We start from the raw sequence: 17,586 nt of genomic DNA, 5'->3' as shown, positions 1-17,586 counted from the left end.
AACATCTCCCAGGCCCTAGCTTGTAGATGAACCATTTACAGGCTGCCTGTATCCATTACAAACATAGGTGCCAAACCAGGGATGAATTTCCTGTTCCCCAACCAATTATCCGGGCTGCACTTGAATTGGGTTAGGGAGGAACTTTGCTTCACATGGATGGGGAGCCTGTTCCAGAGAAAGGTAATCTCTGGGATACATAACCTTCTCTCCAGCAGGTCCTATTTATATCACAGACAAGGTTTAAATTTTTAGAACAGGTAATTTTGGTGCCGTTTGTTTTGCAGATATGCAGGAGGTCCATTAGAGTGGGGTCTGACAATACACTGTATGGCATGCATACAGCTCCACTCAAAAGCCTGTAGGAGACAGAATACAGGGATAGAGCCTTGAGGTGGTCTGCATAAAACATTTTACTTAAGCGCTGTATTTCTTTTAGCGAGGGACCTCTGTGGACGTTCCAATTGTTGGATATGCCTGGTTAGGTACATACCAAAGGGGGCACTGTACTCCATGATGGGTCTGATGAATGCCAAGTACAGTGGAACAATGACTTACTAGGACTTAGATGCCATACCTTTGTTTTATAAGTTGCACAACATACAAGGATTTCCTCACTACTGTAGGCATATGATGGTCAAAGGCTAGATTACCATCTCTGCATGTCCCCAAGTCCCTAAATACTGGGTCAACTTTAAGGGCTGTATTGTCAATATGATAGTTACCAGGGGTGGATGATTTCCCAAAGAAAACTATTATGCATTTCTTGGCATTAAGTTTTAGTCCATGACGGACACAGTTTTTTTGACTGTCAGCCCCTCCTGGAGAACATTTGTGCCAGTGTGGGATTCAAGGATAGCTCCTAATTTGCAATCACCTGCAAATGTAGTCAGCCAGAGACCACTCACATTGGCCTTGACTTCAGAGAAGTAAATGCCAAAAAGGAGCAGGCAAACGACTGATCCCTGAAGGACTCCACTTGTGACTGACCTCTTTGTAGATGTGGACTCCCCAATTTTAACTTCCTGGGTCCTGTCTGTGAGGTGGAGTCCCAAATTCTAACTTGCTGGGTCCTGTCTGTAAGCCAGTTTGCTATCCACCGGGTGACATACGAGTTTGTACCTAGCATCTTGAGTTTGTCAACAATGCCCGAGTGGTTTGTGTCAAATGTCTTGGCCAGGTCAAGGTAGGCAGAGTGAACCATTTTGCTCTCATCCATTGCTTGGTGACCTTCTCAAAGAAGTCCACCAGGTTGAACAGCCGTGATTTGCCCTTGACAAAACTAAACTGGGTTGGGTCCAGTGTTTGGAGATTTACTATATCACTATTGATCATTTCCATGCCAATTCTTTCTATGGCTTTACATACAAGACTAGTGAGACTTAGGCGGACTGTAGATGGGCCACCTTTGTGCAGAGGGATGACTGTTGCGGTTCTCCATTCATGCAGCACAAATCCTGTGTGGAAGCTATAGTTAAACAGCAATTCCAGAGACCCTGATAGGTCACGTTTCATGCTATTTAGAAGGCATCCTTGGATATTGTCTGGGCCCATTGATGCAGTCTTCTTGGCCTTAGAGAGAGCATTGCGGACCTGTTCCTTAGTAACCGCAGAGGGAGTTACATTTGATGGTATTTCCTGATGGAGGGTTTGAGGGGGAAAGCGGGGTAAAGTTGGGGCTGAATTTATCAGCCAGTAGGTTTGCTATATCTTCTGACTCAATATAGGTGGCTCCATTTACAATGAGCTCTACACAAAATTGTGCATTGCCTTTGAAGCTGTGGATATAGCTAAAGAATGTCTTGTGGTTGTCCTTGGAGGCCAACTGCACCTCAAATTTGGCTTTGTTAGACTATTTGTCCTCCGAGATGTTTGTTTAGTTTGATGAGAGTACTTTTATTCTGCTGGGTGCTACACCTCCTAATTTTTGCCATGATTTTCTTCCTTCCGTTATACAGCCCATTGATTTTCTGATTCCATCAAGGTGGTTTGTTTTTTGAATTAGTTCTGTATTTCTTTCTGGTGGGTACAGCTGCCTCTACGTAGCTATTAACATAGTTGTACAGGACGTCTGTGAACAGTTCTGCATAAGCAAAAGTGCTCTCAGGTTTATGACGGATTGAAATTTTGCCAGGTTATCACTTAATAGCAGGAGGTTAAGCTTCAAGTAGTTCCTGAATATTCCAGGTTTACCTTACCAGGGAAGACATTACAGTAGGGTGTGTGCAGTAGTCTCTCATATTAGTGAGGATCTGATCCAGTATGGCTGCCCCCCTGGTTGGTGTATTAACTATCTGGTCCAGGGAGTTTGTGTTTACAAAATCAAGGTATATCTGTGCATGTATGTTTGGTGTTGTATAGGATTCCCAGTTAATAGTGGGGTAATTAAAGCCACTCATGAATATGGTACTGGGTTGGATGGTTAGTGTTTCTAAGAAGTTTAAACAAATGGTATGGGTTTCCTGGGTCATAGAGGGGGGCCTATAGGTTGACAAGGACGCGATATTGGATTTTTCCTATGGTGACTGAAACATGGAGCAGCTCAAGTGAATTGGCCTGTTTGACCAGCTTTGAGGTACATTTTATTTTGATGCAACTAGAGACCCCTCCACCTTTAGTCCCAGTCTGTATCTGTAGTCGGTCTGAATGTGTGGAAGGCATTATAACCTTGCCCACTTGGTGTCCTCTACACAGCTTTAAACCATGTCCCAGTGACCGCACAGACATCAGCATTCTCTAGGGTGAAGAGAGCTTCTAGTAGTGGAGTTTTTTTGTTTAGACTCCTAGCACTGAGCAGTAATACCTTTAAATTGTCTTGGTTTTGATTTGCTATGTTGGAAGTACTTTCAGTATAACATTGCCTAAAAAAGGCACTATTGGGGGGGGGGGGGGTTTGGCCAATACTCAAAAGCCTACAGGGGGAAGAGGTGCTGACCACCCCTGGCAAAGCAGCTTGGTCTGCTGACCATCTTCTTCCAACCTGACATATATTGCCCCCCCCCCCCCCCTAGAATGACACCAGAAACTAAGTCAATTATTAAAGTCAATCACCTTTTTAGTACTGTGGCATCATCGTTGGAGAAGGTAAAATGCTGCTCAATGCTAGGCTCATACCAGCCTGAGACACATATTCCAACAGCTCGAGGAGGTCTCTCTTCATAAAATCTAAGGAGGTACATCTCAAGTCATTTACTCCCACATGGACTACGACTCAAGTCATAATGGTACTTGTGGTCCAATGACTTGAGTGTATGCATAATGTGGCAGATCCTAGCACCTGATAAGCAAGCGACCGTTGCATTCTCCTTATTCAGCCTGTCACTCAAGGTGTCCAAGTCTGTACATTGCACAGCCAAACACTTGAGAGGAAACTAATAGGCAGACCCTGAAAATTTAAGGATGAAGTATTTAGGCAGATATTCTGAAGTTAGAAACAAATCAAGCAGTACTTACTGAAAACAAAGAATCAGCTTGTCAAACATGATGAAAATTGTGGAGTCGCATGAATGGCTACTGCTTGGCTACTACTGCTGGTGGTCTCATCACAGCTTCACTCTGCTGGGATACAATGCTCCTTTGCTTCTTCTCTCACCAGAAGAAAAACGTTAGCACCAATCCCAAGATGAGAAGCAGGTCACAACCTGTTAGGTGATCCACAGTATTGAGATATCACAAGGGTCTGTATGCTAGTTGTAGCCTTTTCCTGGTAGATGCCTTGAATAGCAACCAGACACTCAGGAAACATTAAGCACAGACACTCACTGTCCAAAATTTGTCAGGCTTCAGGGTTTAGGATCTAGTTCTTCATGATGGTCAGCGGCTTCTTACATTTCCAAATTACCAAAGTCTTTCTTATCACTGAATTTAGTTTCAGTCCCAGGTCACCCAATGACAGAAAGTTTTGTTTCAAGTAATTGAACAGTCTAGGAATATGTCTGAATCTCTTGTTTTTGGCCCCCTCATATCTCATCCCATTGGCCCAGCTCCCAGTGCTCCTGTCCACACCAGGTCCACCAGCCATTCTACTCCCTCCAGACTACCCGGCATTGCTGGGGCCAGTCTTAGATAAATGACTACTTCAGAGTGCAGCTCCACTCTTTGGGCCACACTTAGATGGCATCATAAGCGAGCAACTTCTTACCTAGGATGGACATGGCCACCTCTACCTGCCACACTACCACTCCAGTCACCTATGCCACTAACATAATATGGGCTGTAGTCAGGGCACCAAAGTGGCTCTGATGTTTGAATCTATAGGGGATTCCCACAATATCAGGTTATCAGCATAGTAGACCATGTTCATCAACGGTAAATGTAAATAAATATTAAAAAAGGAGCAGTCTAAGCACAAGGCTCTACTGTTCCCCTTTATTAAATGAATGGATGGATGACTGAATTGTTAATAATGACCAAGAGAGACCATTCACTGAAATGGAAACATTGAATTGCAGTAGTACAGCAGCTAAGACCATTAGATTTTGGTTTGGCAAACAGCTTATGGCGGTCAAAAATCAATGCCTTTAGCAAGGCCTAGAATGATTAACTCCTATTAACTCTCCTCTGTCCAACATCATAACCAAGTTAACTGTTACAGATAACAGCTACAGTGTGCCTGCCCTAAAGACACGGGTTGAGTAAACATTTTTTTTTCTTTTTACAAACATTTTCTTGAAAAATGTATCATCATAACAATAAAAATCATAACACAATATAAATTCAATCATACATCCTGAAACCAAGAAGAAACTATTTCAGTTAACATGCAACAATGAAATACTTTAAAACAATTACATAGTAGCTGAATGTCCTATGCGAGCTGTGAAAGGAAAAGCACATTTATGAGACTGTTTCCAAAAAGACAACATACCCAACTTGATTCCTGAAATTAAAACGTTGTTATTCTTTATTTGTTAACTAAGTGAACCGGGTCCTGAAATACTCCTCAGCTACACAGTGGCCCAGGGCTACATACCACAGTGACATATCAGGAATAAAACAGTTGTTATACATACACATTCCGGTAGAAAACTGCATTTTTGACATTTATGTCATATCTAGGACTTTAAAATGTTCAAATGATAAAAGAAAATATTTGTAAGTAATTATTTTACTTTGCAAAATCAACAACAAGAGGATACATCTGTAAAATGATCTATGGTCATAATTGATTCTGAAGAGCTAAAATTGTCACCCTAAGAAAAATTCAACCTTAAATTTAATTAAATTCTGCTTAACTATAGAATAATCTGAGCATGCATAGTTTAATCTTTTCAGTATCCCAGCTATAATTCAACTCATAAGGAGGGCCCAGTAACACCTATAACATATATAAATAAAACATATTATATATATACACACACACACACACACAAAACAGTGCATGACAATTTTAAACAGACCAATTCAGGAGATATGCAGGGCCTCAAAATGTCATTAAACCTTAAAGAATATTCAGAAAAGAGCTTCATGGGAATTAGCTGCAAAAAAGCATTAGGCAGAAACAATAATCTGGATGAAATGTTCATTTCTAAAATCAGAAGCCTTGGAAAAGTAACATTTTTGCCGATACCACTTTTCACAATCTGACATACTATAGCTTGAAAATTTTTTTTTTACAACTCTTAATATTTTAAAAGAATGTTAATCCTAAATACTAAAGTGTCTGATTACATTCCTCACATACTTCTTCACAATTTACAATGGTGTAGTCAGCACCAAGGGAAAATAAAATACTAACCAACAACTTTCTCCAGCAGCTTGGAAAAGGAAGTAGCAAATTGATCTGCAGAATAATTTTACTCTTGCATTCTTGGGAGTAAGTACTAAATTTACCATTCTCCAAGGACAAGAGATTGTGCAAGTTTTGAGGATGTAATGATATGTCTAGGGATCACTGCAATGAGGTTATCTCAAACCTTGAAAAATTCTGGTCATAAACCAAGCCATATTGAACCCAATTTGGAATTTTAAGTCACTTGACCTTCAAAAAGGTTACCTCCTAAAACTGAAAAAAGGAGTTATGTCTTACCATAACGTTTCATCTGTGCTGTCAATCTTCAGATGTCCTTGACAATGGGGTCGGTTACGAACCTCGGAACAGACTCAGACGTTATTCCAGCTCCCATATACCAAAAACTCTCAAGCTCAGCTCTACCCATAATGCTCCTCACCAAATTACCTCAGATTGAGTTTGCATAAACAGCAACAGACAAGCACCGTCATAAGAGAGAGAGAGAAATGAGAGGCTTTATCTGAATCCAGACAAGAAGAGCTATGGCACCAAGAAATCCGGTCTACCACAAGAAACTATACATTAAGGGAAGGAGGGTGGGTATGTCAAGGATATGTGAAGATAGACAACACAGATGGAATGTTATGGCAGAACTTCTTTAGCCGATGTTGTCAATCTTCACATATTCCTGGTCAGTGGGACAGGATCCCCAGCAAACTGAATCTTAGGAGGTCTCACGGAAGAATATTCCTGAGGACCATCGAGCCAAATGATGCACTTCCCCTAGAGACCAGATCCAGTTTGTAATGGGCAACAAAGGTATGTGGAGAAGCCCAAGTAGACGCTGTGCAAATATCGCCCAAGGAAACCTTGGACTGAAACACTACAGATGCAGCTACTGCTCTGGTGGAGTGTGCCTTTACAGGCCTTTGTAGAGGTAATTTGCTTTTGTGACAAATAAATTTAATACAGTCAGTCAATCTACTTAGCTAGGGTAACCTTGGACACTGGTTTCCCTTTTACCACTGAAGGAAAGGAAACAACTAATCTGACTTTCTGAACTTTTTTGTCCTATGTAAGTAGAAGCAGAGCTGTCTGTGCACACCTAATAAATGGAGAGAATATTCTTCTGTTAGTATAACTGGGGAAGAAAACTGGAAGTTGGACAGTGTGGTCAAGGCTGGATTCAGCAAATACTATAGGCAGAAATGAGGGATTAGTTCTCAAGGAGACCACGTCTTTATGAAAAATTATATAAGCAGGTTTACAGGATAAAGCTTGAATCTCAAATTCTCCTGGCAGAAGTGATGGCCACCAGAAAAAAATTTCCCAAGAGAGGAATTTTAGATCACATTTGTCTGAATGTTCAAAAGGTGAATAAACGTAGGACTGAATAAACGTAGGACTGAATAACTAAATATAGGTCCCAAGGTGCTGATGGTTCCTTATACGGAGACCTGAGCATAATGGACCCCTTCAAATAGGCTTTGCAAAATTTATGGGACATCAAAAGATGAGACATTCAGACTCAAGTGAAAATTAGAGATAGCAGCTAGATGCACTCGAATGGTTAACGCTAAAAAAAAAAAAAAAAAAGCGATGTCAAGAAGTCTAGAACCTTATCAACTGGAGCTAAATATGGATCGGTATTGGATATCCACAGAGAAAATTTGTGCCATTTGCAGAGATACAAACCCTCCACAAGAAAATTGTGACTAGCCAAAACGATTCATTGAGATGATGAACTATGAGAGGAATGCCTGGCAATCATGGGAATTGTAGAACTAGATGAGGCCAAAGAAAGGGAAACCAGATTTGTCAAGGCCAGAATGGGTCAATGACGATTATCTTGTTCTTTGACCCGATGGCTTTCTTTAGAAATTGAGATACAAAAGGAATCGGGGGGAAATGCAGAGTAGACCAGAGTGCCAAACATGGAAAGAGCATCTCTTGGTGATTCGCCTGGTGGGGGAATCAGGGCACAGTAGTTGCTGCACTTGTTGTTCAAATGGGAGGCAAGCAGGTCGCAGCATGGCTGGACTCATCAGCGAAATATCTTTTCCGCCACTGTTGAACTGAGAGATCGCTCGTGAGGAGTTATGATACATCTGCTCAATCTGTTCGCAATCACGTTGGAGCTCCATGAATGAGAAACTGGCCAGATGAAATCACCCACTGCCAAACTCTGACAGCTTCCTGACAGAGAGGATAGGAACTGGTTCCCCCCTGTTTGTTGATGTACCAAACTACTGCCACATTATCTGTTTGGACTGCAATCATCCACAAGGGGAGGGCTAGGTGGAATGTTTGCAACAATAACAGCACTGTCCTCATCTCTAGGACACTGCTATACAAACTGGCCTCCAGGGGGGGGCCAAGTGCCTTGGACCGTCTTTCACAGATAATGCACCCCCCCCATCCTGGACGCGTCCATGGTCAATATGGCTTGGGGCTGAGAGGGGACAAAAGGATGGGCCACTAAAGTCTCGGAGTGAAAATACAGTTGTAGATCCTGCTTGCATCGGTTGGTAATAGTGCGCAAATGAGACACTGGCTCATGTAACATTGACCATTGAGATGCTAGAAGCCATTGAAGGATTTTCATGTGATATTTCTCTAGTGGAACAATAGAAGCTGCCATAGACCCTAGGGCTTGTAGGAGAAGCTTTGCTGTTATTTTGTTGTTGTGAACAATATGGCTGACTTGGCCTTTTATTCTTTGTAGTCTTTCCAAAGATAGGAATGCGAGGCTTGTGATTGTGTTTATTCTTGCTTCGATGAACTCTGTTGACATGGCTTCAACTTGGACTTTTCATAGTTTACACTAATGCCTAGATCAGAACAGAGCTGGAGAGAATAATCTTGAGCCTCCCTGAGAAGACACCTGGTGGGAGCGGTAAGGAGACAGTTGTCTAGATATGGAAACACTCGTAATCCTTGCAGTCTGAGATGAGCTGCCACCACTGCTATGCATTTGGTGAGCATCCTGGGGGCTGTGGTGAGACAAAAGAGCAGTGCTTTGAATTTATAGTGACTGACTCCCAACAGGAAGCGCGAGTATCTTCTGGGCCATTTGCCCATTTTTACATAATGTGTCCTGAAGATCAGAGCACATCCAATTGTCTTTCCCCAAAAAGGGAAGGATAGACTGAACCATGACCATCCAAAATTGGTTAGCCGAACTGATTTGTTCAGCCTGCTGAGATAAAAGATCAGTCTCCAGTCCCCTGTCTTTTTTAGCACTAAAAAGAACCTTGAGTAAATTCAGGATCCTATTTGGTCTGGAGGGAATGTTTGGATGAAGCTCTAAAGCAGTTTTTGAATTTCTAAGACTGCTGCTTCCCTGTGACTGGGTGGAACATCCAGGATTTTGGTTGTAGGCTTTGGATGAACTAGAAAGGGAACATTGCAATCTCTGGTTATAACCCTAGGCACTCAAAGGTACTTCTTTATCCTCAGCCAGGCATGTGGTGCAGGGATAATAGTCTCCTGATTTGCGGGCCTCCTTTCAGGAACGCTGATAGAGTTCCCAGAGAAAGAAAGAATCCTTGGTACCCCGATTCTGTGGGCCACCTCTGCCTCTTCCTCAGTTTTTTCCATTATTACCTCCTCCTTTGCCCTGGGAGAAGTCAGCATCACGTGTGTCCTGGAAAGGCCCTTTGGATTTTTTAAACCATAGGCTCCCACTCAGCTGGTTCCTGGAATAAGGCCACTGTGGAGTGGAAAAGTGCACGGCTATTGCAAAAAGTCTTCCCATCTTTCTCACATCTGGCTAGAGTCTCTAACTTTGGGATCAAATAGGGATGTTCCGTCAAACAAAGCGTTGACGAAATAAGACTTAAATGGTTCCGTGAACTCACATAAGCACATCCAGACTTGTCCCCCGATAGCTACACTTGAACCCACAGCTCTCGTCGTCTCTTCGGCAGCATGTGCAATTAGCCTCATGGACGAGTTGGATATAGATTCTAGGGTTGCGAGCTGAGAAGTTACTTTGTCTTGGACTTCTTCAGCTACTGCTCCTGAAAGGGTATCTGAAAGTTCTATTATCAGTTCCCTTTGCAATCTGGTAAAATGTGCCATGTAATTTAAGAACCCAAGTGTAAAGGTCAATGAAGCGTATACGGGCTTCCCAAATCTATCCATAGCCCTAGATTCCTTATTAGGGGATGGATAGTAGGACTTTCAAGTTCCTTCTTAGAGGCTGCCACTACCACCCATGGCATCTACTGGAACTCCCTTAGCCCAGTGTCGTTGGGCCTTAGGGGCTGACAATATGCTGTCTGGTCTCTTAGGGATCAGCTCAATAGCATCAGGCAACTTCTATGCCCACTGAGTGATCAGCATGATGAGATTGTCAGCAAATCCAAGAGGTGGAGGGATGGGCACGGAAAGCCTCAAGATATACAGATACCAATGAGGAAGGTTGGATGGAAGTCCAGCCACCCCTCTGTTTCAAGATTTCTAGGATGTCCCTGAAGGAACCATTGTCAGGGGCAGGCTTGTGGGAAACTTTCCCTTTACCAAAATCAGTATCTTCTGTGAATGACTCCTCTTTCACTTTCTCTTCGGTGGAGTGCTCCGGACAGGTAACCTAAGAGGACATAACCACAGTGGTTAAATCTTGAGCCTTCTGTACCCTCTGTCCGAGGGAAGAGGCTGGGGAAGCTCGGGTAGAGAGGAAAAAAACAGATGTCGACAGGGTAGGCAACGACTGACTGCCCGCAACAGACAATGCCCTCTCCATGGCCTGGAAGCAGGTCCCCTGGTAGACAGATGGGAGCCCGTAATCCAAATAAAGAAAGAAAGACTCCTCCAGAGGAGGCCTCCTCCAACATCGAGCTTACAAAAGCAGAGGCATCGAGGAGCATGGATGGCTCCAAAAAAAAAAACTGAAGACGAAACCATCTCCCTGGATCCCGCAATGAAGCTACAGCCTCAGGAGGTCTCTAGGTCAGAGACACCCAAGACACTCAGGGTAGCGATTGGTGTCAGAGAAGTACCTCTAACCAGCACCAAAGTAGTTGATACCAGAACTGTCAACACCACAGGCTCCAAAGTCTTAGTGGGAGTCACAGGAGCAAGAAGCATCGGGGTGGATGTGGACTCTGTTCCAGCAGTGATGGCACTAGAAACACTAGGAACAGAGGCCAAAGAAAATCCCTTCACCGCAAGGAGGTGGTCCACCATCTTCATCATATTCAGTTCTGTTAAGCTCCTAGTGGATCGGCTAGAGGAAACAGAGGGAGACCTGGGAGGATACTTCTCCAAGAATGGGCTTGGGGCGAGATCCGCAAATGGATCTACCAAAGGAGAACACCGGGTCCATGGCACGTTACTGAAGGACAACTCCTTCTGTTCCTGGGCTCTGGGTTTCAAAACAGGAAGAATCTATGCTGTGGTCAGCTCCAAAGAACTCGGTGGGGAAGACGGCACAGTTGGTGCCGAGGACGGAGGTGCCTGGGTCATCAGTTCTGAGGATGCTGTTGGAACCATTGAAGATTTAGGTACTTTTGATGATAGTTCCGAGGAAACACAGGAGGTCTCTTTTTGACGTCTCCCTCTTGAAGTGGAAGGTGAACTAGCCTCCGTTCTGGATCCTGACAGTGACACTTCGAACTCGGTTTTCAAAAAAGACCCTTTAGAACAAAGTTTGTTCTTATGGTTGACAAGTGCCCTATGGCTAAAACTATGACATATGGCACAGTTTTCCTGTAAGAGTACAGCCCCACATCAATAAACACAATGAGTATGCCCGTTCGAATTGGGCATTTTTCTGTCGCACTTAAGACACCTCTTAAAACCCGAAATGCCTTTAGCTGGCTTGTCTGCCATTATATAGAAACACATACACAAGGAGTCTCCACGGCTAAACTAATTTTACATTATATATATATAGATATATATATATATATATAGATATATATATAGATATATATATATATATATATATATATATACACACACACACAATATTATATACACACATGTGTGTGTGTGTGTGTGTGTGTATATATATATATATATATATACACATACATACACACACATATGTATATATCTATATATATGTATATCTATATATCTATATCTATATCTATACATGTATATATAAATATATATATATATATATACACACACACATGTATATATAAATATATATATATATATATATATATATATATATATATATATATATATATATATATATATCTATATATATATGTGTATGTATATATATATATATATATATATATATATATATATACACATACATATACATACACACACTTTTTTTTTTTAGGGGTTAGCAAGAACTTTACATACAAAGAATTGATAAAGAAATAAGAAAATACCAACAATGGGACAGAAGAGATACCCAAAGGGTAAAGGGCAATGCACCAACAATGGTACGCAAGGTTACCTAAAGGTAATAGTACTAGGAGGAGTGCCAATAGCAAAAAGAGAAGGAGCGGGTAGAAGAAAACTACCAAATCTTTATAAGAAAAAAAAAAAAAAAAAAAAAACTTACAGAAGTGAAACCGCTTTGCTCAAGAGCTTACAGGTGGCGCGCGTCTGGCACTTTGAAGCGGCAAACGAGATCGGAGGTAATTTGGTGAGGAGCATTATGAGTACACCTGAGCTCAAGAGTTTTTGGTATGCGTGAGCTGGAATAATGGCAGAGTCATTTCCAAGGTTCGGAAGCAAACCCACTGTCAATGAATATGTGAAGACTGACATCAGATCAGTTGTTCAACAGAAAAAAAAACATTTTATTTGATGCAAAACCAACATAATTACCATCATTTTGATGAGAAAGATAATTTTGTGGGCTATAGTTCCTCTATAATCCAATTACAGTGTATATAAAAAAAAGTTTACACAACCCTGTTAAAATGCCCAAACTTTTCCCACCTTTAATGTGACCTATAACCTGTACAATTCAATTAAAAAACAAATCTGTTAGAGGAAAAAAATATAAACAATAAAAAACGTACAATAAGCTGGATGCACAAGTGTGAACACCCTTAAACTAATACTTTGTTGAAGGACCTTTTGATTTAATTACAACATTCAGTCTTGTTGGCTATACACCTGCCATCAATTAAAGAGACTCTGATTAACCCCAAATAAAGTTCAGCTGTCCTAGTAGGATTTTCCTGACATTTGCTCAGTTGCCTGCTACAGCAAAAGCCATGGTTCACATAGTGCTTACAAAGCATCAAAGGGATCTCATTGTTGAAAGGTATCAGTCAGGAGAAGGGTACAATACATCAAGTCTCCCAAAAGCATGTGGGAAAATGTGTTATGGTCTGACGAGGCCAAGGTTGAACTTTTTGGCCACAATTCCAAAAGGTACATCTGGTGCACAAACAACACTTCGCATCACCAAAAGAACACCACCCCCACGCTGAATCATGGTGGTGGCAGTATCAAGCTTTGGAGATGCTTTTCTTCAGCTTGAACTGGGGCTTTAGTCAAGGTGGAGGGAATTATGAACAGTTCCAAATACCAGTCACTTTTGGCCCAAAACCTTCAGACGTCTGCTAGAAAGCTGAAGATGAATCTCACCTTTCAACACGACAATGACCCCAAACATACATCCAAATCAACAAAAGAATGGCTTCACCAGAAGAAAATTAAAGTTTTGGAATGACCCAGCCAAAGCCCAGACCTAAATCCAAATAAAACCCGTGGGGTGACCTGAAGAGGACTGTGCACAAGAGATGCCCTCACAATCTGACAGATTTGGAGCGCTTTTGCAAGGAAGAGTGGGCAAATATTGCCAAGTCAAGATGTGCTCCTACCCAAGAAGATGAATGATGTAATTAAATCAAAAGGTGCTTCAACAAAGTATTAGTTTGGGTGTACACACTTATATAACCAGCTTATTGTATGTTTTTTTATATATATTTTTCCCCCAACAGATTTGTTTGTTTTTCAGTTGAATTGTACAGGTTATAGGTCACATTAAAGGTGGGAAAAGATTTGAAATTATTTACTGTGGTCTCATTTTTTAATATCACAAAAACCTGGCATTTTAACAGGGGTGTGTAAACTTTTTATATCCACTGTAGGTGTTATCTTATGTCTATCTCAAGGAACGACTCTAGTTCCCCCCATATCTCTCAATACTGCAATGGGTTTCTATAGCTCTGCCAGTGAGGTTACTTCTGTCTAGAATTTCTTAGGATTACCCAGCAGAGAAAATTGTCCTGCTTTACATACTGACCGTTACCTTTATGGGTGGTAGCTCTATTAGAGCTTAATGGGTTTCTCAGGTAATCCAGGGGACTGGATAGAACACTGTACTCGACATTTCCTCAGACTTCAGCAAGTTTGCTTGCACATCTAGTAAGATTCAAGCAGCAAGCAAATTTGGCAACAGTAACTTCTCTACCTGGCTTCAAGTAACATACAAAGATACAAATGCAACCACTTCAGACATTTCCTGACTTCAGGTTCACAGAGCTGCTGAACTATGACTTTAGTTCCAATACTACTGAAAGACAGTGAAAAAAAACAAAAAAAAAAAAAAAACAAAAGTTCTACCCACTTCCAACACTATAAAACGTACAGTTATAAATATTAAGGCCTGGGGGCAAAATTTTAAAATCTGCATACAAGATCAGGCAATACAAAATGTCTAAAGCAAGCTGAAAAATCCAATTCCCTTCAGTGTTTAGAAACCAACTATTCAGAAAGACTTCAGAAACTGTCATTGGATCCTTCAAATTACTCCAAGGTGTTCTCCATCTTGTCTATAAGACAATGCCTAATATGGTTCTGTGTGAAAATCTATGCCTGGAACACACTACTGGATGAACTAACATGAGATCAGAGAACCTAGAGCTAAAAATAAATATAAAGAATAGAAAATATTGACAGAATACACAAATCATTTTAAATACATGGACTAAAACTCTCCTCTCCTTACAATTAGGAAAAAGGCAGTCACTTACAGCTCTAAGACAAAGAGGAGTAAGACCTCTCTATAACCCAGGTGATGAGAGTATAATTAGTGGAGTCAATCCCCAAGGAATCAGCCAGGAAACAGACTAAGCAGCATTTTTGTTTGCTCATTTATGCCTGGGAAGGGTGTCCCACTCAGGATCTCAGTCCTGTGTGAAAACTAGGGCTCTCACCCTGCAGCACAAACTCTGGAACTCAATAGCAATACACCAGCAGATCAAATCAGCACAATCATCACTGCACACGGGAAACAAAACAGGATACAGGGTATGTCATAACAAAAATGCCTGATGCCATACCAGACAATCTTGCACCCCTCCCCACATACTCCCAAGTACTTAGCCAATGGATTGTCCCATGCAGCAGAACACTGATCCATGAAAGATAAACTGGAGAGGTGCTGAAGATGTGAACACTGATCCATGAAAGATAAACTGGAGAGGTGCTGAAGATGTCCGAGTGGAACATCAAGAAAGCCTTTAGGACCCAGCTGACAGCTACAGAGAGACCAAAATAAAAATGCATTACCTTTAATAATATATATATATATATATATATATATATATATATACACACACACATATATATACACATATATATACACACACACACACACACACACACACACACACACGCACCTCAGGAAGCAGAAACTATATACAGTTTGAATGCGGAAGACTAGCAAATGTGAGTCTGAAGGTATCATTTCCATACTAAGGTATAAAATGTCACAATTCTCTGTAATCACCTTACTGCAAGACACCGGGATCCGAGAGTTTTGCACATACAAGTACCAGGGGTGTGGGGATGCAGCCCCCAAGTTGAGAATGTAGATCTTTAACATAAAAATTACAACAAATAGGACCGAAACCAATATCACAGAAGATCATATAAACTGCCAATACATGGGTGGGAGACAGCAACAACAGTCATTCCATCCATCCTCAATCCTTTTTCCCATACATGAATCCAATATCTCAGAAGACCATCAGTGTCATAACAACGCCACAATTTCTCCAAGGATCACAACACAAAATCATTTCGCAAAACACTTCACAGTGAGGGTGAACAAAGGATCTTCAAAATTAACACGAATGCAGATTTTCGTGCCTGGCTGTCAGCCTTACCCAATACCACTCACCTGAGCCATATTTCACATCATGGGAATGAAGCCTCACATTGTGCCGGGTGTTTAACAGTTTCACAACGGAACCACAAGTCACATATTCGAACTCACTGCCCAAGCACAGCCTCGGGACGCTCAGCAAAGCTGCCACTAGTAGAAAACATAAGTGCCGTAAGAAACCAAATCGACATTGCCACAATCTCACCATTGCCATAAATCCTCACTAAACGTTACGTTACCCTACCAGTCGCCAATCTGAGAGGGTATCGCAAAGCAACTTCTACGTAGCAATACACGCGCAGCTACGCCAATGAGAATTTGACAGCAATAGAGACCAACAAAACCGGGGTTCTGCGCAGGCACTCCCTATTGGCCACAAGCGCTACTTTACACGCCCCACTATGTCTCCTCCTCCATATGTTGCCGTCACCGGCGACACGAAAAGGAATCTAATTGGTTTAATCTCTTCCTGTTAAAGTGTTAAAGGAATACAAAGCAGCGGGCGGTATTTTGTGTGTTAAATGTACAAGTAAATGCTCGTGTACTTGAGGGGGTTTGTTGTTGTAAAGGTTCTTTAACATTTTTTACGCAGTCATATCATAGTTAGCGTTTCTTGTATGACTTTTAATTTTTTTATGATCCCGTAAGTTATACACTGAGGGTTTCCGTATATATTTTCTATTCATGATAAGTAATATTTTCCTTTGCTACCTTTCTAGCGAAAGCTTATAGTGATACAAAGTACATTTTCCTGATCCAAAACAGAAGTTGTAGCAACGACAGTGGTATGTCTTTGAACTACTGTTTCCACTTATACGTAGCTATGCATGTCAGACGTAGATATGACAGGAACGTTTTGGAAAATAAAGTCAGATGCAGCGTGCTGACTAAACTGGAGGCTTACTAAACTTTTATTATGATATACATTACGGTGTAATGTCCGAAATGTTTTGTTTTTTTTTTTTTCCCTGTAAAAGCTAAACACATAAAGATATCACTGGTTTTCTTGTGCCAGTGTTTAATTCCAACAGCAGTCGGGAGCCACATCCTTTATATTTTATTTTAGCAAAACTGTCCTCAGGTTTTCTTGTTTTATGCAACAAGTCAACGTGAACAGAATGGTATATATAGGGCTAGGGTTGCCACCATTTTTTATAAAAAAATGCCAGATTTTGCAGGACAAACATACCCACGGCCACTGCAAAGGACGTAACTTCACTTTTCTTGCCAAAATAAAAGCTTGCTCTTGTAGCATTTGAGTTGATTACACTGTTTCGTATAATAGATGCCTCAAATACAAAATAACTGTTTTATGCAATTATTAAAGAAAACATATTAATTATTTTAGTCCTAATAGCACAGGACCTTGCTTTTTTTTTAGCCCCCCCAGGAGTCAACTGCTCAAAGGAAAGGCGTTAATCCTATATAGAACATTCACATACATGATTTCAGAAAATATTCTGTCTATTACATTTCTAAGCTACTTGGTTTACTGATGTTTGTTATAACAACAAGCTTAGTAAGGCAAGTCTCAAGGGTGAAATGGCCTCAGGGCTCACTTGCCTTGTAACTCCTATGATACTACGTAAGAGATTAGCTCATCTTATAGAATCCCCCCATGCATTTCCACGCAAGCTAAAAGCTATTTTTTCCTCAAAATATTACGAATCTGCCTCAGGAGTGTCTTTCCAGTGGGACATAGCACAGTAGCACACCCCTCAGTGGGGCAAGTCAGTTGACTGGGGGCATCCTCACTAGA

General features: G+C 41.3%; 1 protein-coding gene across 1 annotated transcript in view; it reads right to left on the bottom strand.

Moving 5' to 3' along the window:
- LOC122800342 overlaps positions 1 to 16,156 on the bottom strand; it is a 72,805-nt gene extending 56,649 nt beyond the window's left edge. Inside the window, exons 1-2 of the mRNA XM_044069791.1 lie at positions 15,843 to 16,156; positions 15,001 to 15,198 (exon numbers count right to left, since the gene is read on the bottom strand). Coding sequence (XP_043925726.1) covers positions 15,001 to 15,198; positions 15,843 to 16,041 — 397 coding nt within the window. The 5' untranslated portion in view covers positions 16,042 to 16,156. The remainder of the gene's footprint in view (positions 1 to 15,000; positions 15,199 to 15,842) is intronic.
- Positions 16,157 to 17,586: the final 1,430 nt, after the last annotated feature.

This window comes from Protopterus annectens, chromosome 4.part0 (genome assembly GCF_019279795.1).
Source record: "Protopterus annectens isolate FY-2018-M chromosome 4.part0, PAN1.0, whole genome shotgun sequence".
Lineage (NCBI taxonomy): Eukaryota > Metazoa > Chordata > Ceratodontiformes > Protopteridae > Protopterus > Protopterus annectens.
The sequence above is the reverse complement of the archived record's forward strand: the minus strand, read 5'-3'. Positions and strand labels throughout refer to the sequence as shown.